General features: G+C 41.7%; 1 protein-coding gene across 2 annotated transcripts in view; it reads right to left on the bottom strand.

The window, feature by feature from the left end:
- Positions 1–26,004, bottom strand: part of LOC111975330 (adhesion G protein-coupled receptor D2) — a 147,866-nt gene that overhangs the window by 64,049 nt on the left and 57,813 nt on the right. For both annotated transcript variants that reach the window (XM_024003550.3, XM_024003549.3), the window contains 3 exons: positions 14,505–14,546; positions 3,228–3,281; positions 289–484 (listed from right to left, as the gene is read on the bottom strand). In XM_024003550.3, coding sequence (XP_023859318.1) covers positions 289–484; positions 3,228–3,281; positions 14,505–14,546 — 292 coding nt within the window. The remainder of the gene's footprint in view (positions 1–288; positions 485–3,227; positions 3,282–14,504; positions 14,547–26,004) is intronic.

Below are 26,004 nucleotides of genomic sequence, written 5' to 3' on the forward strand. Positions count from 1 at the left end.
TCCCACACAGGGTAATATGTTTTTGAAGTGAAGAATGAGTGTCTAAATATTTTTGGGACGATTCAGATTTTTTTGTGAAAAGCTTGAGCATATTCTTTCAGCTGTCTTTTCCCCCCTTTTATTCAGCTCTCAGACCATGGTACGCAATATACAGCCTGAGATCTCGTTTTCGGAGTGAAATGCAGCATTCAGGATGAGGGTCAGAGAGCATTGAGGGAGGTAGTCATCGATTCACCCCTGTAGGTAGTATTGTCATAGGAACTGTGGGTGAGGGAGCTTGTGGCTCACCTCTGTTGGCGTTCTCCTCCACAAGGCCTGGGGTGTGGGGGTAGGTGGGGTTGGGGAGTGGGCTTGGCTGGCCGGAGCAGGTCTTGTCCCCCCCTTCGTCCAGGCTGGGACCTTGGGGGCCCTGGGGGGAGGGCGTGGGGGAGCTGGCGGGCCGGGAGCTGGTCAATGAGCTGGAGGGTCTGGAGCTGGCACAGTTCTGGAGGGGCACAGGGAGAAGAGTAAGGAGTCAAGGACTTAATGATTGACTGAGAAAGAATAAAAACTGTAAACAAAAATAATACTTATATTTGAAGCAAAAGAGAACAAAATGTGTGCTGAAAATAAATAGAATAAATGTATTCACAAAAAATGTAAAACGACTGATTTGTTATCCAAAAATAATATTCAAGGGTAATAATATGTCATCCTTTTGAAAGCATTCAGTTGATCAAATATCTTGTTTTCGGTCTCGATTCATCTCATTGAGTATGCAAGTTTTTCCCCCTCTGCGTCTTCTTTGTTCTCGTTTTGGGTTTTGATTTGGAGGCGGGCTTAGAGGAGGGAAGTGCAGCCAACAGACAAAAGGTCTATGGGCTTCAGAATGGAAAGCTGTCCTAGCCGACAACCTGACATAACTTCCTCCTTCTGCTCCTTGTAATTCATTGGCAGATTCTCCTACTGACCTGGATGGAAAAGTTACAAACTATAAACAAACCCATTTAAGAAAAAAGACCATGTGCAGACCAGTTGACCACCCAGTTAAAATGGTGAAATCYCTCCATGGCATTGCGCATGCAATCAAAGTGTTTTGTGGCAAGTGCACTCTCTATCCATCTCTATGGGCGACACATTTCACAATTTTAACCAATTTAAAACAGGGAATCTCTCTAAGAGACCAAAATAAACTCCAATCATTGAATCCCATTTGTTTGCACAGCTATTAAACAGACTTCAGAGAGCATCACGGCACTTCCATGGGCTCGGCCTCTTGTATTACATATGTCTGTCATGAAGGAATGCCTAGCATCACAGATCTCTGAACAAACACTCAAAGTTATGCCTGCTGCTCCTTTTTACAACCCCTACTCAATGTAGATCTCCAGGAAACACACACGCACCCACACTGTTCGCCCCCCTGCTTCCTATATCTTGTCAGAACTTGAATTAAGTTTTTTTTTTACTAATCCACTTCCAATATCGATATTTCAGTGCTGTCAACGCCACGGAACTCCAAGTATTGAAAAGGGGTTGTTTTTTATTTGGGTGGTGCAACTGACAGCTTTATTTCACAAAGCAATCTGGCAGTGTGTGTACAAGTGTGGGGTCATGAGGGTCACCCGGCAGTTGGTATCAAGTAGGCAGGCAACATTGGTCTCGAGCTTGTGTATAAATAACTTGAGGGGGCGACTCCCGGAGGTCTAAAAGGGCTGTTTGCACAACCTACTGCATGTTGGGGCTGCTGAACAGCTCGAGACAGCGGTCAATAGGACTATTAAATGAACAATGACAGAATGTCATTAGATGTAATGATTGGAGGTCATTTTTTGCTTCGCTGCACTATACCTATGCTGATATGAATGCGGCGCCGGATCATTTAAGAGATGTGAACAACAACGTTGCACTGTGTTTTCTCTTTATTATTTTTTTTTATTTCAATATTTGCTTTTATGTGTATTCTGAGAAATCTACGGACTAATGGCCATTTAGAAAACAGAGCCGAAACCAACAGCGTGCTTCATTCTAGTATATCTGGTTATGCGTCACACAATCATTTTACATCAACCTTATGAAACATTCATAAAAAGCCTTTTAGATAAAACTAGTTTTTGTATGTCTCATTTATCTTCTGAAGTACCATATGCAGTAACGGTATGCTGCGAAGAACTGTGTTCGTACCTTCCACCAGAGACGATACTGAATCCTATATTTTACAACTGGGGAGATATAGGGCATGTTCGGTCATCTAGAGCCAAATGTCTCCCATCTCCAGACAGACAGGTAGATACTGTATTTCAGCGGGATTTATGGGGCAAAATAGCATTAGCTAAAAAACATCCGCTGCATGGGCAAACTGGATGGCGGACTTTGAGATTGGAAAATTGCCAGAGAGCACTAAAAGGAGCACCCCCACACTGATAATACAGCTGCACGGTATATCAGCTACCTTGGGGTGTGTTTGCCCCCCCCCTCCCGAGTCATTTTTTACTAGTCACAATCTTTACAGTGTCAGGAACTGTAACGGGGTCAAAAAGGAAGAAGGGGTGATATTCTAAAATCAATCTGCCTTTAAAAATGGTCTGATTCCCTTCTCAATGACCTGATGGTTGGGGGGTGGGGGGGGGGGCTGGACTGTGGCACAAACTGCTCTGAGCCATAAAGCGTGACAACCGGGGAGAGGAGTTAATGTGATCACTCATAAGGGACGAGTTGCAGAAGGGGGTAGAGGAGAGGGGACAGTTGTTGTGTGAAGAGGGGTGGGGGGCTTTGGTTGGTGTGTGTATGTGTGGACGGGGGCTATTAACTACTTTTAAAGCGCTTTGCCGGAGCTAAGTGATTGCAGGGAGCAGGAGGGAACAGTATAAATAGTGGCCTGACACTTTAATGTCAGGGGACAGCTCGTCCAGGATTAGAAACTTGTAACCCCGGTGGTGCGGGTGACATTGGTCGGGATGAAGGTGCTGGGCCGGCGTGCGGCATAGGGGCTATTACAGAGGTGTGTGTTTGATGTATAAGGGCTTCTAACATGGGGCTTGCCGCCAGCGGTACAAAAAGCATTGCTCAGCGGCTACTTCTCACTGACATTGCAGCATTGATGTGGAAAAGAACATGGTGTGTGTACTATGGTGAACTATGTATGAACTATGTGGTGAACTATGTGAATCTGTACACACACACACACACAAACACACACACACACACACACACACACACACACGTAAAAGGGATGCTAGGTTACATACTGAAAAACGTAGCGCTTTTCTTCTCTCCTTGATCCTTTTAACTGTGCTCCGAACCTGCAGCAAAGAGAGATATGAGAAAGAGCGAGAGCGAGAGCGAGAGCGAGAGAGGGAGACAGGGCAATAAGAGAGTTTGACACAGAACATACCATGCTGTATTTGTATTTATTAAGGATCCCCATTAGCTGCTGCTTTGGCAGCACCTACTATTCCTGGGGTCCAGGAACATTAAGGCAGTTATATACCATTTAAAATATTACATTACATTTCATAACACTTTTCACAACACATTAGGTGTGTTCTCTCAGGCCACTACTCTACAATCAAATATCTACAATACAAATYCCATGTGTACGAGTGCGTGTCTTATCATGTGTGTGTGTCTCTTCACAGTCCCCGCTGTTCCATAAGGTGTATTTTTATCTGTTTAAAAAAAAATCTGATTCTACTGCTTGCATCAGTTACCTGATGTGGAATAGAGTTCCATGTAGCCATGGCTCTACGTAGTACTGTGCGTCTCCCATAGTCTGTTCTTGACTTGGGGACAATACAACACTTACAAAAACAAAACAAAAAATCCTTCAAAGGCATCTCCCTGCATCTGGAAGCAACCAAAGCGTGGAAATTCACAAAATAAAGAACAAAGTGGAGAGAGAGAGAGAGAGAGCGAGACAGAGACAGAGAGAGAGACACACAAAGCACGCAGCACATTTTTTTAGGCCGATGAGCAGCACCGGAGAGGGGAAAACAGAAATGTTCCAGTTTGTCAGGGGTAATGGAACCTGAAAGTGACACATAGCGCCAGCAAACTAAGGAGACTACTTTAAGCTATCATCTGTCACATGGCAAGGGGAACCAACAAATGGAGCTATAGTGGGGGAAAGGGTTGCACTAGCAGAACAGATTACATTTGCAGTGTGGAACAGTATCCAATAGTGCTGTTTTGTTGCACACATAGATTACATCTCTTTTTTTGGTGGTTAAATGTTTTGGGCAGGGTATATTTACAGTATGAATACACATTACATTGTAGGCTATTTTTTGTATATATATTTATTGTTTCAGTAGAATTTGGTTGACATGAAAATGGAGCTACTAAAGTAACAATAGCAAGGCAAGGATTCACTTGAAAGTCATCAAATGAATTACTGATAGATATTTCCCTAAGGCTGGCTCTTAACATTAGTAGAATGTGTTTAAGGTCTCCAATGGAATGCTTTAATATTACATTTTTTATTCACAATATATTTTGTGCGATTCATTTCATCATACCTCTTCCTACAAGTTGGCTACATTTAAAAATGTTTTACAACTTTATGTTAAGCCTGCAGGAGTAATGCATCCCGATGCTGTTATTATGCATCGTAAGACTTGGCATAAGCATGTATGACCCCTWATGTCTCGTTATCAACTTGACTAAAACTATTTTGAGTCAGTTAAAAATGTCCTACGTGGAGAGACAATCAAATATCATATAMGTAATATCATTACAATACATTTTAAAGGTTCAAGCATGCTTATAACAACAACAAAAAACACAAGTTCAGGCTTTACTGATCTGTGTTCTGTCGATCCTGTTCACTACTGTAACTGTGAAGCATTTCCGTCCAATGACGTTTTCTCCAATGAGGCTGGTTGCTGTCACCATACACTGTAAATTTGTAACGGGCTCCGGCGCACCCAGGGGCAGACCGCTCCATTAGTGAATATGCATTATTTCTTATGGCTTCATTAGGCCGCGGCATGTCATAATTTATGACGCCGCACTGAAATACACACACAGATAGTGTGTGTGTCTGTGTATGTGTGTGTGGCAGGGGGATGTTTTGCATACGCACAATCGCTGAGCGGGCCCATAATGAAGAGAGCAGGAGGCTCCTGACAGGCAGAATCAACAGAGCAGTGTCATATTCCACACCCCTATTAATCCTGACGGGATGAGGAGCGGCGAGCGCTTGAGATCGAGTTTAGATAATGTTTACTCGGCGATATTCAGGGGGAATCCTGGTGTTTTTGTTCATATCAAAGCTGAGGAAATTACGTGACACTGACCTGCCGAGCATTTGAAATGYGTTTAGATAACGTTTACCAAGCGCTGTAAAAGGGGAAATCCTGGTTATTTCGATAGCATAAAAGAAAAGGCGAGAGGCAATTAAGTGACATTGACTTAATTCATCATTTGACAATGAAGGGAAGGGCATTGTTTTAGACGATTGTTATGTGTTAAGGATCTCTGTTGCCTGAAGGTTTTGCAGGGATGTAACCGCGAGTCTCCGATGTAAATGGGAGAAAAAACGATTGGCACATKAAAGACGTGCATGTGCACACACCTGCCGACATCCTTAGAGTTGATTGAACTAAAAAGTAATCAAAGAGGATTATGAAGAGCTGACCAAGGAGAAAAAGTTAACTGGGATAAATGACGCAATCATTCAATCATGTAATTAAATATATGTTGCAATGGAGTGTACTATCAGTGGGTGTGATATATGTAACATTGTGTTTTCCTAGTTATGAAACCTGGTAACTTTCAATAAATTAGAGTTTGATTGAATCTTTTCAACTTTTTTTTATTCATCGCAATCTGTGTAACATGTAACTCTAGCTGACAATAAAACGCGCACTACTCATTGATGTAATTGTTCATATTCATATTTAGATTTAAGGGACCCATTTAATCAAATAGCATAGAACAAATACATACGATCTATCACTGTTCTCAAAGAATAATGCTGAGTAACACCTTATAATAAATGGTTTATTACTGAACATGATTCAACTGTGTTACCCACTCCTGTACAGTGATATAAGAAGGTTCAATATAATCCACTGGTGTGTACACGCATAGAGATCCCACACATATCCCTGATTCTATATGTAATAATATTCTATATGTAACACCAATGTTGCTAAAAGAAAATGAACGCAACGAGACCSCAGGTCCCAACCTATTTAAATGAATAAATAAATTACAATATCCATCCAGGCCTTTGCCACCTGGGACATGTGTGTGACTGGACCTTCTCAAATAGTATTTGAGTACCCCTGATCTAAGGGGATACAATCTGGCAACTCTCCACTTATCGGAAGAAGAGAAGAGGAATGTCAACACTTACGGGTCAAATTCATACACGTGCTCTCTCCTCTTTACGTCTTCCTCTCTCATTGTATTTGTATGTACAAATACAATGCTGTTTTTTAAAAGAACACATTAACTACTGACTTTCAGCATGCATTTTGGGAAGGGCGCTCAACTTGTACTGACTGCACTGACTCCGATGACTGATGATTGTCTAAAAGACATGATAATAAGATGATAGYTGGCTCTGTATTGTTAGACTTCAATGCAGCCTTTGATGTTATTGATCCTMATTTGTTATTGAAAAAAAAATCACTTGTTATGGCTTGACATCACCTGCCATCAAATGGTTGGAGAGTTACTTATCCAATAGAACTCAGGAGAGTATTCTTCAATGGAAGCTTCTCTAACATCAGATAAGCTAAAATGACTACGTATGCTGATCATTGCACACTCCACACATCAGCACCTACAGAGAGTGAGCTCACTGAGACTCTTAGCCAGGAGTAACAGTCAGTTTCAGATCAGGTAATTAACAATAAACTGGTCTTAAAAACATCTAAAAACCAAAGACATTGTATTTGGTTCAGAGCATTCTCTTAGACCTAAAACCTCAACTGGAGTTATGAATAAAGGATGTGACCATTGAACAAGTTGAAAAGCTAAACTCGTCGGAGTAACATTGGATGGTCATATTGACAAAGTTGTTGTGAAGATGGGGAGAGGTACAGTATGTCTGTTATAAAAAGATGTTCTGCGTTTTTGACAGAAAGATCAACTGTACTAGTTGGTCAGGCTTTGATCTTGTCCCATCTTGATTACTGTCCGGTAATAAGGTCAGGTGCAGCAAAGAAAGGCCTTGCCATTAACTGTACAYAGGGAACTAACATCAACATGCATGGTAGTCTTTCCTTGTTGAGGAGAAAATTGACTACTTCTCTTTTATTCTTGTTAAGAAACATTTGTGCTTTGCACACCTGGATTGTACAATATTTGCACATAAAAAAAGTATTCAAGCTCTGTCAAGTTGGTTGTTGATCATTGCTAGACAGACATTTTAAAGCCTTGCCATAGATTTTCAAGCCAATTTAAATCAAAACTGTAAACTAGGCCAATCAGGAACATTCAATTTATTTTTGGTAAGCTACTCCAGTGTATATTTGGCCTTTTAGGTTTTAGGTTATTGTCCTGCTGAAAGGTGAATTTATCTCCCAGTGTCTGTTGAAAAGAAGACTAAACCAGGTTTTCCTGCCTGTGGTTAGCTCTGTTCCATTTCTTTTTATCCTACAAAAAGTCCATAGTCCTCGCCAATGACAAGCATACACATAACATGATACAGCCACCAACATGCTTGAAAATATGAAGAGTGGTACTCAGTGATGAGTTTGTGTTGGATTTGCCCCAAACATAAACACTTTGTAGGGAGTTTTTCCTAGCCACCGTGCTTCTACACCTGCATTTCTTGCTGTTTGGGGTTTTAGGCTGGGTTTCTATACAGCACTTTGAGATATCAGCTGATGTAAGAAGGGCTATATAAATACATTTGATTTGATTTGTATTCAGGACATAAAGGTAATTTCTTTGCCACATTTCTTTGCACTTTAACTTTAGTGCCTTATTGCAAACAGGATGCATGTTTTGCAATATTTTTATTCTGTACAGGCTTCCTTCTTTTCACTCTGTCAATTAGGTTATTATTGTGGAGTAACTATAATGTTGTTGATCCATCCTAAATATTCTCCTWTCACAGCCATTAAACTCTGTAACTGTTTTAAAGTCACCATTGGTCTCATGGCGAAATCCCTGAGCGGTTTCCTTCCTTTCCGGCAAGTTAGGAAGGATGCCTGTATCTTTGCAGTGTCTGGGTGTAYTGCTACAGTACACCACCCAAAGTGTAATTACACTGTAATAACTTCCCCATGCTCAAAGGGATATTCAATGTCAGCTTTTTATTTTTACCCATCTACAAATAGGTGCCCTTCTTTGTGAGGCATTGGAAAACCTCCATGGTCTTTGTGGTTGAATCTGTGTTTGAAATTCACTACTCGACTGAGAGACCTTACAGATAATTGTATGTGTGGGGTACAGAGATGAGGTAGTCATTCAAAAATCATGTTAAACACTATTATTGCRCACAGAGTGAGTCCATGAAACTTTCATGTGACTTGTTAAGCAAACGTTTACTCCTGAACTTATTTAGGCTTGCCTTAACAAAGAGGTTGAATACTTATTTCAGTAAGTAGACATTTCAGCTTTGCATTTTCATTAATTTGTAAAGAATTCTAAAAACATAATTCCACTTTGACCTTATGAGGTATTGTGTAGACCAGTGACACAAATCACAATGTAATACATTATAAATTCAGGCTGTAACACAACAAAACGTGGAAAAAGCCAGAGGTGTGAATACTTTCTGAAAGCACTGTACATACCCCAACAGACACCACACTATGGGTTTCTTCACGGTGCATAAACCAAAAACAGATTGAATGGATCGCTCAGTTATGTATAGAGCCATGTCATCATGGAATTCTCTGCCACCAGAGGTTACACTCAGGTAAAAAGCAAGTTTAGCTTTAAAAAAAAAAAAAATGATTGTATCACAGCACCTCTTCTCTTTCTAAAGATCTAATTTAACTGTACTGTATATAAGAATATGAATATGTATATATGAATAGTGTGTAAATAGTATTTTTGTTGTCCCTTGTAATATGTTATGTTGTTCTTGTCTATTACTGTTCTGTACTTCGTCATGTATTTTTACGTTTTATGTGGACCCCAGGAAGAGTTGCTGCTGCATGTGCAGTAGCTAAGTGGGATCCTAATAAACTAAACTTTCTCTCTCTGATTTGTCACATATGTGATAATTTAATCCAAAGGGATGTTGGATGTTACCTTCCCTGGTGATCTGGACTGGTTTGCTTAAATGAGAGAAGACAGAACAGAACGTCTCACTCTGGCCTCTGCTTTCCGCTCCTTAATGATCTGATTTACCCCTAGTCAGACACACACACACACAAAAACTTTGATCGTTCTATTCAGCTTTTTGCATTTTTTCTATTAGACACAAATTTCCTTTGGGTGTCAGAGGGCGAAATGTGAAGCTGCCAGTGTTTTCTGTCACACCTTTAAGCAGCGGCAAAAAAGCAAAAAAAGGCCAGAGCGCGAGAAAAGCAAAAAAGAAAAGAGGGAGATAAAAAAAGGGAAGATTATTACGTTTAGTATTTACAAAACCCCTTTTGAAAAGCAGAACGTGTAAATGGGTTGCTCACAAATTGTGAAGACCCAGAGGTCAAGGAGAACTTGAAGTAAGAAAATTGATTCCTGCACACTAAAAAAGCCACTTAAGCAAGAATGTGACAATGATTTATTTTACAATGTGGGGGGTCAGGCCAATGAGTCTGCTATGTCAATGCAGTGCTWTGACTCAGGGACACCTCTTCACACCTCTCTGTAGAGCAGAATGATAAAAAAAAACTAAGGGAGGAGAGGTGTCCTGACTCTTGCGCTCACGTACTGCGTGGACTCCTGTGATGGAGGGAGGGGGGCGGAAAGACGGGGATGGAGAGGGGGGTGATGGAGAGGAAGAGGGGACATTGTACTGTGCCCCAGTGACAATGACCTTGCCCACTAAGTCATAGCATCAGAAGATTATATTTTTTATGCATCATTGCTGCATTGATAGAAGTCACCCAGTTCTAAGGTATGTGTATATACACAGTACCAGTCAAAAGTTTGGACACCTACTCAATCAAGGGTTTTTCTTTATTTTTACTATTTTCTACATTGTAGAATAATAGTGAAGACATCAAAACTATGAAAAAACATATATGGAATCATGTAGTAACCAAAAGTTGCCACCCTTTGCCTTGATGACAGCTTTGCACACGCTTGGCATTCTCTCAACCAGCTTCACCTGGAATGCTTTTCCAACCGTCTTAAAAGAGTTCCCACATATGCTGAGCACATGTTGGCTGCTTTTCCTTCACTCTGCGGTCCAACTCATCCCAAACAATCTCAATTGGGTTGAGATCGGGTGATTGTGGAGGCCTATGTCATCTGATGAAGCACTCCACCACCCTCCTACCCTCCTTCAAATAGTCCTTACACAGCTTGGAGGTGTATTGGGTCATTGTCCTGTTGAAAAACAAAGGATAGTCGCACTAAGCGTAAACCAGATGGGATGGCATATAGTTGCAGATATGCTGTGTCCCTTGAATTCTAAATAAATCACAGACAGTGTCACCAGCAAGGCACCCCACCTCCTCCTCCATGCTTCACGGTGGGAACTACACATGCAGAAATCATCTGTTCACCTACTCCGCATCTCACAAGGACACGGCAGTTGGAACCAAAAACACATTTGGACCAAAGGATTTGACCAAAGGACAAATTTCTACCGGTCTAATGTCCATTCCTCGTGTTTCTTGGCCCAAGCAAGTATTTTCTTGCTTGGGCCAAGAATTATAAAATTAAATAACATATTTTCTTCTTATTGGTGTCCTTTAGTAGTGGTTTCTTTGCAGCAATTCGACCATGAAGGCCTGATTCACACAGTCTCCTCTGAACAGTTGATGTTGAGATGTGTCTGTTACTTGAACTCTGTGAAGCATTTATTTTGGTTGTAATTTCTGAGGCTGGTAACTCTAATGAACTTATCCTCTGCAGCAGAGGTAACTCTGGGTCTTCCTTTCCTGTGGCAGTCCTCATGAGAGCCAGTTTCATCATAGTGCTTGATGGTTTTTGCGACTGCACTTGAAGACACTTTCAAAGTTCTTGAAATGTTCCGCATTGACTGACCTTCATGTCTTAAAGTAATGATGGACTGTCGTTTCTCTTTGGTTATTTGAGCTGTTCTTGACATAATATGGACTTGGTCTTTTACCAAATAGGGCTATCTTCTGTATACCACCCCTACCTTGCCACAACACAACTGATTGGCTCAAATGCATTAAGAAGGACAGTAATTCCACAAATTAACTTTTAAGAATGCACACCTGTTAATTTACATGCATTCCAGGTGACTACCTCATGAAGCTGGTTAAGAGAATGCCAAGAGTGCAAAGCTGTCATCGAGGCAAAGGGTGGCTACTTTGAAAAATCTCAAATATAAAATATATTTGGATTTGTTTAACACTTTTTTTGTTACTACATGATTCCAAATGTGTTATTTCATCGTTTTTATGTCTTCACTATTATTCTACAATGTAGAAAATAGTAAGAATAAATAAAAACCCTGCAATGAGTAGGTGTCTCCAAACTTTTGACTGGTACTGTATGTATATATATATATATATATATATATATATATATGTAGGTGTATGAATATATGTATTATGGCGTACAGCAGGTCAGCCACCAGGGGGAGACTCGTCGAGGCCGGTGGCAGACGGAGTTTACATCACGAGGCGATGGCTCCCTCTGCGGGACATGCAGGTCTCCCTGGTCTGCCACAAGTGGTGGAGAATGCGGGCATTCTGATAACGTGGTCAAATCAGGGTTGATGTTTACACAGCATCAGCTTGGATAGCTCAGTTCGTCTGGGCCCAACAAGCACAACAGGCGGTTCAGGAACGAACGCTGGAGGAACAGCAACTACAAAACGTCCGCCTCGTTGAGGAAATCAGGAAGCTGCAAGGAGGAGCGTCTCCTGAATCACATCCCAACCAGTTTTTAATCAAGCTAACGGAAGACAATGACATCGAAACATACCTCTGAACGTTTGAACGTACAGCACTACGGGAAGGATGGCCAAGGCCGAAGTGGGCAAGTCTGCTGGCCCCGTTCCTCTCTGGGAATGCCCAAAAGGCGTATTGGGACCTGAACAACGAACAGGCAGCTAACTACAACGGACTCAAACGGGAGATACTCAGCCTCTACGGGTACAGCCTGGCCTATCGGGCTCAACTGTTCCATGACTGGAGGTTCGTACCCGACACATCCCCCCGAGCCCAGATGAGCGACCTACCCTCTCCATCCTTGACAAAGTGGTTCTGGATCGCTTCTTATGGGTGCTACCCCATGACATGAAGAGGGCAGCGAGTCTATGCGCGCCCCAGACCTTGGAGGGCCTCCTGGAAGCAGTGGAGACGCATCAGAACACTCAGGCCCTGCTGAGTGGGAGTCGGGACGAGTCGGCGACCCGTCCGAGGGGACAGAAGGACAGCCCCGCCGCTGTGTACGCCGAACCGACAGTCGGCAGGGCCAAAGGACCGCAAACCTGTGGAGAGACGGCTGGGGTAGGGCCGATCTGCCACCGACAACCCCAGGTAGATGGACACCAAAGGAGGTGTTTTGAGTGTGGCGCCCGGGGGCACATTGCCTGGAATTGCCCGGCTCGAGAGGAGTCGATGCCATCAGCAAGCCCCGGAGACGAGGTGGGTCACGCCGTGAACTATGTCACCTCCTGCACCACGAATCAACTGCATCCATGGTCCCGGTGAAGGTTGACGGACACGACACGGAAGCTCTATTAGACTCCGGATGTATGGTTACGCTCATAACCACGAACCTGCTGAACCAGGAGACCGAACGTGGTAGGGAGATGTCCATTTCCTGTGTTCACGGTGACACAAAGCGGTATCCAACCGTATGGACCAACATCGTGACGCCACAAGGGAGCTGCCAGATGATGGTGGGTGCAGAGTACCAGAGTTGCTGGTACTTCTCCTAGTGGGACGGGATTGTCCTCGGGAGTCATTAAAACTYGTTTTTCAACCACTCCACAAATTTCTTGTTAACAAACTATAGTTTTGGCAAGTCGGTTAGGACATCTACTTAGTTCATGACACAAGTGATTTTTCCAACAATTGCTTACAGACAGATTATTTTACTTATAATTCACTGTATCACAATTCCAGTGGGTCAGAAGTTTAAAAATAAAATGCAAATTAATTAATTAAAAATCATACAATGTGATTTTCTGGATTTTTGTTTTAGATTCCTTCTCTCACAGTTGAAGTGTACCTATGATAAAAATTACAGACCTCTACATGCTTTGTAAGTAGGAAAACCTGCAAAATTGTCAGTGTATCAAATACTTGTTCTCCCCACTGTATATATATATATATATATATATATATATATATATATATATATATACATACATACATACATACATACATACATACATACATACATACACACCTTAAAACTGGGTGACTTCTCTAAAGTAACGAAAATAATTATTCCTGTGTGACAATTTTTAATAATGCTATGTTGGACAAGGCCCAATAAAGATGACAGTAAAGTTGGATGTCTTTTTAAAAATCTTGGTCAGTAATTGTTTTGGTTTTTCGGGGAGGTATCTTACAGAGAAGTAATTTTCTTGTGAAAACAAATATGTCACTGTGAAGGACAACAACAGGCTACTTACTGTATTGTGATAGCATATCCAAGTAATTGCAGGCCATTAACTTTGGTCAAAAGCAAATCAGAAGTGAGCTTAAATTCAAACAWTTGAATCTCCTCAGTGAGAAGAAATCCGTTTCCATTCAGTCTTGCTGAATGTAAAAGCATCTCTAGGCAGAGCAAGGTTAACATCTTGAAATGAGCAATTGGACTTCAGAAATAATCCCGCTCCACTTCAGCTTGACTATAATGTGTGTTATTTGCTTAAGCACATTCAACTCCCGCCCTACTTACATGGCAATAGAAAAAAAGAACTATTTGACCAAGAGCGATTCATTCAATTGAACCTCATCCATAAAGTCAGATTCCCCCCCTTTTTTATCCCCCTTTTTGTATCCCAATGTAAATCTAAATGGTAATAACCAACCATCTCAATATGATACCTCGCCACTCCCTCCCATTCCTCAAGCTGCATATTGTTTTTCCCCATCGACAAAGCGCTAGATCCACCAGTCCCTCTAGTCCTCCAGTGGCGGAGTAGCCCTATTGTCAGGATGCTAAATTGAGGACCGTGAGTTTAAAAACTTAAAGAGGCAGTGAAATATTAGCCAATGTGGGTGAGGAATGGCTAGACTGAGTACCGGCCGTGTCAGTGTTTAATGGTGGTGGCTGGATGCATATAAGTTAGCTCAAGCATGAAGGGCAGTGGGACGCTCATGTGGAAAGCCTCCCCCCGCTCCCTAGTCCCCTTCCTTCAATCCGTCGCCCCCCTTTAAAACCGAGCGAGCCCATCAGAAACGTGTCATTTCTCTCATTCACTGCGACAGCCTTGAGACACAATGCAGACTTACCTCTGTGTTGTACACCCCATATATCAGGAAGATGAACAGGCCCTACACACACACACACACAGAAAAAAAGAGAAAAAAAAGTTGCTTTCTCTTTTATTATCTTGCGTCATGAATAACATAATGTATTTCTATACCTACAGTATTTCAACGTATTTACACATATTTCTCTTTGTGGAGAGGGAAAAGTGGACTGAGCTTAAGGCTGTTTTGTTTCTAGCGAGCCCTACAGAGTGGGTTTGGAGGACTTAAGAGAGTGGAGAACTTCTTTAAACTGGGGCACTTCTGCGAGACAAGCATCTCTGCTGTGCGGTGTTCATCTTCGAGCCGATCAAAACCTGAAGCCCAAGGTTTCCTCTGGCTTTACGGAACAGAAATATTTCACCCTCAAGTGGCCATGTTCAATTTGTGTTCCCTGGTAGATAGGCACGCAGACACACTCAGACACACTCAGATAAACACATACACAAACAGACAGACACACAAAAGCACACACACATGTAGGAGTTTATCGAGAATAATCAGTGGAGGAGGCGAGCAAAAGAATGAAAGAAAAGGCAAATAAAGGAAGATATTTCAGGTTCACAAAACTCTGCGGCTAGTACTGGGCGCGCAAGAATGGAATGCCCTTGGGCACATAAAGGGCACATTTTTCATTAACCCATTGTTGTCTTTATTGAAAATACAAGCTGTAAATTCACCTTCACTCCATAATGCAGTCCTCCAACCGTAATAGGCACAGTGAAGAGACATGATTCACAAAGGAGGACTGCGGAATGCAGTCGCCACCCAAAAGATTAAAAAAATGAAAGGGAAAAATTTCCTATCAATTCCAAGGCTGTCCCGAGTTTGGGCCTAATGTCAGACGAGAGCAGACTCTTCACTGTACAAACTTTTATCAATTTACATAACAAAATAACATATTGTCCTTTTTTCTTTCTGGCTTCTTTTCTCATTTCTGATCTTTCAGCGGTTAGATGACACCTCTTGAATAGGCGACGTGGTCGGGGCATCAATCAAGCGCGAGTTTGGAACATCCAATTTGCCAGAGCAAGATCTCGATGCATCACCATTGACAACATGATTTGGGGKCCCCATTCGCGGTGACAGGCTTGATGGCCTATACGATGGCACCTCCAAACTGGGCTATCGCCCAACTCCTTTGGTCCTGCTTCTGTCCCCAAGGGACTGGCCTCTGTCTGTCTGGTGCCATCTTAGGAGATCTGTCCTCTTTATCCAGCCACTCCAAAGGCCACACAAAACAAAATGGATGCACCAGGAGGTGTCACTGTCAATCTACCTATTTCATTACCTGACTCTAAAACTCAAAAGTATAAAACAAATATTATGAGAAAGGTTCACTTGTCAATATTGTCCTTTACATACGCTTGTTTTTAAAACGGTGTGGTCATAGTTAAGACACAAAATGTTAAAACTCTGTATCGAAGTGCAGTGCTGAAAATTTACCCAACACAAACACACCAAAAAAAACAATACCTAGAGACAGTAGGAGGTAATTTGCAACACATAACACATTGCATTGCATTAGAATAGCAATTTCCTCCTTATTGTTACAAATTAATTATCATGTTTTTGATCATTTCTTTGATTTGCAATTAATCTTTTGTTGTGTAGCAAACAAAGTGGGAAAACATCTCTCGCACATTACGAAAAATGATCAATTAGAATATAATTGAGTTAAAAATAAGTGGCATCAAAACAATAATGATGGATTGTTTAAAATGTTAATTCATGAATTTTTCAGTTAAAAACAAACATTGTAAAACTGGAGCGTATTATTTAAATGCATTGTGCGCTTTTCCAAACAGAGCCCGGTTTCTTTTGAACTCTGCAGTAAAATGGTACAAATGTATGCAAAGGATTGGCTTAGTTGCTTTCAAAGTATTGCTACAAATACATCAAACAAAATGCCTGAATTAATTACGACCAAACTAATTAGGGAACAATTGTATGTTTAAAAAGTTAAAGCCAACAAACATTGTGTTTGCAAAAACATATATCACCCTTGAGAAATGTAATGTGGTGCATCGGAAGACAAAAAAGAATACGCAATTTGAATAGACAGTGGGGAAATACTATGTGTGCTAGCTAGAGAAGGCGGCAGTCAAAATCACAGCAGCACATATTCATTAGAAGGGGTCAAAACCAGATAAATTACTCTCAAACATTGCAGTCAGAACAAATAGATAACTTTGAAAACAAAGTAGACCCTCACACCTGGGCCCGTATTCATAAAGGCACAGTAAATGTGCTGATATAGGATAAGTTTCGCCTTTTAGATCCCAATGAGATATACGATTATATGGAGGGGGTGGAAGACCTGATCTTAGATCAGCATTTGAATACGTGCCCTGGCTTAGGACTTTGAGTCAGCAAAGTGGGATACCAAACTCGTGTAAGAAATACTTGCACTGGCAGCCAGAATATGAGACAGTGAAACAGCACTACTGCAAAAACCCTCGTGACGAGTCGAGTCCATCCAAGCATGTTCCCTTCCCTTCACCCTCCCGTAACGACAGCCCTGCGTTGAGCACAGATAAATTCCTCTCCAATTTCAGGCCATACATCAGTTAACAGTTCCCCCTCAGATTGAGAGTGAATGTCTTGTACGTCGCAATGAAGAAGGGCCCTAGCTCCTCATTACTTTGTGACAAGATACAGAAATTCACTTGACTTTTCATTTAGGAGTCCTCCTGCCCCACTTTAAGGACGTGTGCCTTCATGCTTCTCCCTTACCTCCCTGCTAGGCTCAAGCCCCTAGCCTACATAACAAATTATTATAAATGTTTACAGATGACCACCTCCTCTTTTTACAGTGGCCCCTCCCTAGTGTGCAAAGTTAGGTAGCAGCAGGTAAAAAATCTCACAAAAGGCTGTTTTATTGATGACATTGTCCTTGGGAACCGAAATCTAAATGTACTGAAATGAAAACTATGATTAAGGGGAGCCAGTGTCTCGGCAAGGCGAGTGGCGGGTAGCTTTCTACTTCCCGCAGCAAAATATATAACGGCTCCTGACACCACTTCTGTACCATATGGACATGGCCACCATAGCTGCCTGATGATGGGAGAGAAGTCAGCAAGGTGTGGAGCCCTTCCATCAGGTTTAAGCCACCGCCTGATGAGCTCAAACAGTTTCCTGGACATTATGGAATGTTCCCTTAAGGTTATCGTGAAGTCCTTCTAATGATGTTATTGTTCCCGATTTATTTTGTGTGAATATTTTCAGATGACCACCTCCTCTTTTTTGTGGCCTCTTGGAAAATATTTTTTATGTGCCATTAGACTTATGAAAGTGCCATTAGACTGACCAAGGGCAGTTGTCACAGGGTTGTATGACAATTATATTCAAATGATCTAGATAAAGCGAGGAAACAAAAGTTCCCATTTAAATACAACCAACAATAGGTTTCAAAAGAGCTTTCTTCACTGTATTTTGGCGGTTAGTATTGTATGTATTGATCATCATTTGATTTATAAAACTGTTCAACTTCAGAGCAAAACTCTCTACTTACAAGTCCTTCGGGCAGACATTCTGAGCTACAGCAACTCAAGAGATATCATCCAAGTCTCAAAATAGCTCAATTACGACACAAACTCAGTCATCTACAATGTTAATGTCAGTCCACATAACATTTGAACCATTGGTGCTCTGTCAAAAAGCAATGTTTTAGCACCAAGTGATACATTACAAAAGTACAATTTGTACATGAAATCTTTTCAAAAACTAGCGACTGCCCTGTCCGTAGCTTGGCAGAGGTTGGAAAATTCCACCACACCTGGCAGTCATTACGTTAAATGAGAGACAGAAGAGGTTAAAACACGGTGTGAAAAAAAAGTTCACACTTTTTTTGCGGAGGGTACCTGCTAATGTCTATGACCCCTCTACACAAAAACAGTTTAATTAACTTGTATACATAACTTTCACTTTAACCGCTCACGGCCTGTCAAATAAAGATGTCCGTCAAAGCCCCGAGCCCTCGGAGTTGATGCTTTGCAGGTCCTCACATTTAGATCAAACTTCTCTGTATTTCGTCCAGCTGGGATGCAGGAAGGCAGCCGCTCTGTCAGAATGAGAGCCAACTACCAACTCTCCTGATCGAAAAGGCTTGAAGATAAAACTTGTGTTCAAATCTGCCGCATTAAGCATAATCGGGAAAAATATTACATATCCAATACTATTATTAATTTTGTGGATATAACCGAATGAACGACTGCAGAAAAATCCATATTTGAAACTGAATCACTTTTTCAACAGTCTGAAAATAATATAATTAAGACAATACTTAAAAGCTTTAAGGTTTGGGCTAAAATAAATGGATCTCAACAACATACCAAACATTTTATTTGATGAATTTCTGCAGTGACATTTTGGATGACACCAGTAGACTAACAGTGGTTTGCCTAGGGTGATTGTTACATTCAGAAACAACAATCCTTAGTACACACACACTCACACACACACACACACACACACACACACACACACACACACACACCACACCACACACACACACACACACACACACACACACACACACACACACACACTAACAGGCATTCAGGGATTACATAAACTACAGTATTCTAAAACAAATAAAATATTCCTTGGGTGAGGCATTTCCACATCACTCACATATGTTGGTTGGATTTCATTCTGGGCCAAAAGCCATGTTAAATATGCACTCAGTTGCTTTTATAATGATGGCGGAACATATTCAGCCATCAACACAGTGCCAGGTTGCACTAGGGACAGGACATAAAAACTATTTCCAGATTAAAGCCTTGATTCCTCGAAATCATTATTTGAATGGGCAAGCCTTTATATTGTTTATACCATATGTATAAAAGTGATGAACTTAAAAAATGTAAGTGATAATGGCCTGAGGAAATCAATTGTGTCAGAGCCTGCACCATGCTGTAGATCTGATGTAGGAGAGAGGACAGTGGTAAGCTTTCACAGGAAGTCAGGTGGGGGCTAAACAACACAATGCACGCATGCTAGGGCTGTGACGGTCATGGAATTTTGGATGACGGTTATTGGCCAGCCAAATGACCGCGATCACCATAATAACCGATGGAATAGCAACAACCAAAAAAAGCTAATGACTGCATGTGCAGCCATAGAAATAGAATGAATAGAACTGGTGTCCCCATTCAAGTCAATGATGGCATAATGGGTGGACTGGTGGCCATTGCGAGTGTACCCATAGGAGCAAAGCAGGAAGTAAAAGCAGGAAGTGTACCCATCAATATATGCTGTGATTTGTTGATTAAACTCAACTGACATTACAAAAAAAATATTTCATTGCATGAGCCACAGCTGTTAACATCATTTGAATGAACATTCTACATTACCATGGAAATTATTGTATCACAATACCAGCCAGCCATTGCGAGTGTACCCATGAGTTTACAAGTAAAATTGACCTTTCGGTAAGCCCCGCTCCAGAATTTTGGACAACAATCGCAGGGCTCCAATGGACTGTCATCGAGTCCGACACCTAGGACAAGCTCACGTTTAAATCGCACGAAAGCCAGTGAAGGCTATGGCAGAAACAGAGAGTTTTGTTCCGATTTTTTGTTGTTGTTAATGGCTAAATAGTTTAACAGTGCACCAGGAGTACTTGCTACTGTGATTCCTGAAATGCAGTACCTTTTGGGAGTATTTTTTAATCCAAAATTGTTACATTGTTTGATAGCTCAGCTGGTTAGCTAGCTCCCAGTATCATTGACTGCCTAACGTTGCTAACGCTAGCTAGACACCTAATATAACTTGTTTTTTCAAAATGTATGTTAGCTAGCTAAGTTAGCAACGTTATGAATACAACTCCTATCTGTTGTCGACAACAGGACGCAATTTGGTTATAGCTTTAACTGAGCCTTTCCGTGGCTACTGTAGCTATATTACAAATATAATTTTATCAGGGTCCCATGAAGCAATTGTAATGACAGTCCACCACAACATACCCAAGAGTTTCCTGATTAGCAAGGGGTAGTCTGTGTTTAATTTCATTGTGTATCGGAAACACAGTTTGAAATCATTGTGAGAAGATTTTCAAAGTGATTGAATGGGGAATGTTTGCTGAGGTTGCAACAGTAACCAAGGGGGGTGGGGCTTAGTAAAGGGTCAATTGCCAGGGTTAGGCTTCAAGTGTGTTCTATTTATCCTATTTCTATGTGTGCTGCTGCTGCAGGGAGGGTGGAATTGTACAGGCAACCGAAGATTAGTTTGCTACAACACCTTGCTTGTTTCAGCAAGGAGCAAAAAGAGTCCATGTTACCGCAGAAACGCATGAATATGCAGTCAGCTGTATATATATTTTATAAACGGTTATTTGATTTTCATGAATGTTGTCATCCGTAACCGTCGGTTACACGGTTCTACTGTAATTTTGCTAGCACTAACGTACAGGTTGTACACGCACACACACACACGTGTGGTCATCCCCCCACACACACACCGTCACATCCCACCACACCACCACCATCCCCCACACACACACAGACCACAGACACACACAGTGTCAGAGTGAACGGGGGACCCCCAGGCCAGCCACCCCTGTGGAGCAGGGGGTAAACTGAGCCCAGAGAGGGGCAGTGCTGACTGTGATCACTCAGGAGAGGAGGGAGAGTTATTAGCTTAGCCCTGAAACACCTACTTAATATAGGGGCCAGTGCTGATAGCTAGCAGAGCCTAGCAGAGGTGACAGCTTTTGGACCTGCTTGAGGAAATCCAATTGAAAAGCAGCCAAGAGGAACAACAAGCCGAAACAGATGTTGCTTGCTACCACTGGCGCGACGAGGTATACAGCAAGAAACAAACCCATGGCAAATTGTGACACACACACAGGCACAAGCGCTTTGTATACACTCGTGCACACACATACAGACAGACACACGCACGCACGCACACACACACACATCACATCTTAGGTATATCACGTACAGTACCATCCCTTTGTATTAAACATATGGTACACTTATCTAACTTCATCTGTTTCTCTATTGATCATTTGGTATTGGATTAGAATTCTAAACTGATATTTGCCAAATAGAACAAGTTATCAATTATTAATTCAAAATAAATGTTGAATAAATGCACCATATTAAATGGATCACACATAATACAAAATATATACTAGAGGAATTCTACTAATTTCAACATGAAAACAATTTGCATCCAACAGAAATTCAATTTTTCAGTAGAAAGCAAGATTTAAAGCAAGGGTTCTCAAACTTTTTGGGGCCGGGACCACTTTGTAATAGCAAATTCATCTGAACACAACTCAAGTGAGATAAAAATAGCATACAAGGAGTTTTACTATGACTTCGGGCACTACATGGCAGGACGAACCAAGTCTGGGCACTGGGAAGGAACATTTTAAAGGGCCGCATCTCTTGGCATCAGAGAGAAAAGGTAGCCGTTTTCAAGCTAATTTCCTGCAATTCTACACATTTTGTCATGGGGCAGAGATTTTTTGTTGTTGCAGCTTTAAATATAATATCCTGCAATTCTACACACTTTGTCATGGGGCAGAGATTTTTTGTTGTTGCAGCTTTAAATATAATATCCTGCAATTCTACACATTTTGCTATGAGGTAGAGAAAACTTTCCAGTTTGAAAGTCTAAATTCCAGTGCATTTATGTCTTCCACCCCAAAAAATGTTGAGGGGGAATACAAGAACTATTGAGTTGAAAATGTGATAATTGGTAGAGTACTGTGGATACCAATATCCCTGTGAGMCACTTTTAAATTTTTTTATCTGGCCGCGGACCCCACTTTGAGAACCCCTGAATTAAAGAATCCATAACAAAATGTCAAGGTTGTTGAAGAATTCAAAGTAGCCTAAAAAAAGACTTTACATTTCACAGAGGACCCTAAACACCAAATAATGTTCTGGTTTTCAGGAGAGAGTTGTCCATTCAGAAGGGCTAGTTTTGGAAGGTCAGGGAAAACATGTATTGAGCGAGCGCTGAACAAAACTCTTTCCCCCCTGAGCATCCCACCCCATTTTCAAACTGCCAGCAAAGCGTCCCGTGGAAAATTGAAAGATCTAATCACAGTGTTCTTTCTCACATTGTTTCTCTAATATTAATTGAGTTTGGCAAGGCTAACCATGCCTCATTCATAATAACATTCATTTATTTTTTCCCATTACACCCTAACAACTACGAGAGAGAGAGGGAGAAAGGTGAAAAAAACTATCCCGGTAAAATCAATGGTGACATATCTTTATAGCCAGTCGATGACAGATGTCACAACATTTGCCATCGGTCTAACATTGTGTCGGTGTGTGTTGTATTGATTTTACATCAGAGGGCCAAATGTTATTGATGAACCTCCTTCGGTAACGGATGAGAGCACCATTGTACTTCTTATTGTACTTGTTCTTGTTTAAGTACACCGACCAAAGCCACTCGAGTGGCAGCTTTTCCATTCACTAACGTACTGATTTTGTCTGGTGTATTAACTTAATTCTGGAACGTTTACACCAATCTGCCTGTTACAATACGATTCGAATCCAACTGAGTGTGTAACCGTATACCCGGATTTATCCTAGCGTACACATGTGGGAGAAAATAAGGGCGAAAGAACGAACTGTAAACAAACACACTTTTAAACAAGACAATTTGGCATTGCATGTTCCCAACGCCAAGGAAAACATAGCGCAGAAAACTGATACAAACTTTTAACACATGGGTCAAACCAAACTCTTTGAACTGGGAAAGGAAAGAGAAGCCTGAGTGCCAGAAAGCTGTTTAATTAACAATACTTAGATATCCAACAGACATTTTTGGGCGCCCCCTTGTCAAATTGCATGAGACCCCACTGTCAATCTTGGGGCATATTTTAATTACACATTTTCCACTAACGGGGGGGGGGGGGGGTGGAAAACGAACTTACATCTCTGAGAAGCAGCGAGCAGCTGGAGTTTGGGTTGGGCTGGGAATCTCCCTCACACACAAACACTCCGCTCTCAGCTCTGAACTGAGCGAGAATACTCCAACTGACTGTGGATAGAATCAGGCACGCTTCTACCATCATCACTACACTAACACCTACTGAATGCAGAAAATGTGATACTTTGCAGGATACCTTCAATTTCACGGCATGGAAAAAAGCGAGAGAGGAAGGCCTACTTGCTATTTCTCTTTGTCAGTCTCCTATGTAAGCACAGTGTATCGACTGTATTTTTTCCATGCATTGTGCTGGGCTAATTATATTAAAATCATAATAGCAGTGTCTATTTGGACTAGACGGCAGCTACCCTTTGTAGCAGATGCTATTTGCAACAGCTCAAGCTACTTCTTACATGTCATTCCATTCATTAATGGCAAACTTAAAACTTCCCAAAAACTCCACTTTTTTGGTCGTCTGAAAGGAAAGGACTGTGTAGTAACTGGTGGATACACACAAACAAGCTTCTATGTGCAATAGAAACACCACACAACACGCCGGAGCAAAATCCCACTAACAAAAATAAATAAAACACGCTGATATGCAAACTCGGAGAAAGTTGCACTAGCGAGGGAGAGAAGTATTATCCCAATTCCTGGATCCTAGGGACGTGTTTCCTCTCTTCCTCTTCCCCACCTGAGGTGTGGCGAGCTGGGGTTAATGGCATATGCCAACTGCGGTGACGTGTGGAGCCAGCGGCAGTTCAGGCACTTTGCCGGAGTATCCATCATGATAAAGCAGGGGACCCGGAGTCTGTCACATGCAATCACAGTTTACTACGGATCGCGGGACTTCAAAGTGAAAACGAATGGTAGTTCATCGACATGAAGACTTCATATATCTTGTTTTTGGGGGGAACTTGTCTTGTCTTTTTTTCTCTTTCTATTTGTATGGCTCTGTGTTTTTGTGTCCCTATTTAAGATGCCATAAAAATTTTCCCTCTTTCTACTGTAGAAGAAATGATTCAACAAAATCGTAAAATATCATTTATACTAGAATATATTACAAAAATCCTCAACTAGTTGAATTTGGAATAGTTTTTAGTGTATATTTATTTCTCTACTTTTAAGGAGTAATTATCTAAGAGGTCTTTTTTTTTTTTTTAAGGATTAAAAAAGGCGCATATGGCTTTTCGGCCTTTTCATGTGATTGAGCGTGGCAAAGTGTTAAACGTGATAATCATAAAATGTATCAACCACTAGAAAGTGAAACGAGACGCAATAACGTCGCTGCCTCAGCCTCTCGTTCCGCGCGACTCTCTCAACTCCTGGTCGGCTAACCCCTTTAATCTAGCCTACTAATGAGTCCAAATGACACAGGCTTGACGTTTTCGAGATGGTGTTAGGGCGATTTTCTGCCCCGGCCGGGGCCCTTCTCAAAGGCATTTGATTGGCACATGCTTTCACTTAATGAGGATAATTACTAGGAATAACAACTGGGGAACCACATCTGCTCAGTGTAACGTCGGAGCAAAGGGAGGTGGTGGTGCCCCGATCTGTCAGAGAGAGAGAGAGAGAGAGCGCACTCTTTTTCCCACCTTCAGCGGCATGGGCCCATTCTAACACAAACCCTACCTCCTCCCTTCTCCTTCCTTCCCTACCTCCTTCCACCCCTCCCTTCTTCTTCCCTCCCTCCAGTCGACAATAACCAGATTAATAGGAATCAGCATGTCGTTGTAAACACTCATTAGGGCCAGGCGGCGCGGCGGCGCGCGGAGGAAATGACACAAGATGCCGGGTTGTGTCTGTGTGTGTGGCTCACCCTGTCCTGTGTGTGTGAGAAAGCACAGCATGGCCATGGGAGGAAGGGCAAAAGGCCAAAGGGGCTGAGGCTGAGTGACATCCCCTTGCCTGCCGTTGTTCTCTCTGTCCGCGACTCCACGCCGTGTTTGCTTTACACAATGCTGCTGTAACATTGAAACAACAATGCTGTAACGTTTGAAATAGCCAGGTAGTTCCCTGGGCAATCTTTATGCGGAAAAAAATTCTAAATGCATAGCATCCCTTTTCAGTGTAAATTCTTAGATAAACCGACAGACTGAATTTTCCTTTCTCTGTTCAATAATAGCTGTGACATACAATTAAGCTTTCTTTCGAAAAGGAATAATGATTTACAAAGTCAAGGACCCTGAATAATACATTGGTGTTTATTTTGGTTTAATTCACATGCGAGAAAATAAGCGAATAGCTCACTTGCAAATTGGCATGTGTATTTGACGGCCTTTACCCCACTCAGCCCTACAAAATATTTAAAAGATGCCGCTGCCTTGCCCCATGCTGACCCAGTTCTCACTAATTATCTGCAAAGTAGGCATCAAAGCAGGCCAAACAGTCTGCAGCACTTAGATAGATTCAAACCCATTTAAAATATATGACTGCGATGTGGTCGGGCTGAGGGCTCCCCTTTCTAACTAACTAATCCACCAAACCTACCCCATCTTGCTGTCACAGCCAGACGAGCACGTCTGTGTGAACTGTGAGCTCACAACAGGTCGGAGAAGGCAAAGAAGTGGTTGAACTT

The sequence above is a fragment of the Salvelinus sp. IW2-2015 genome, linkage group LG16 (genome assembly GCF_002910315.2).
Source record: "Salvelinus sp. IW2-2015 linkage group LG16, ASM291031v2, whole genome shotgun sequence".
Classification (NCBI taxonomy): Eukaryota; Metazoa; Chordata; class Actinopteri; order Salmoniformes; family Salmonidae; genus Salvelinus; species Salvelinus sp. IW2-2015.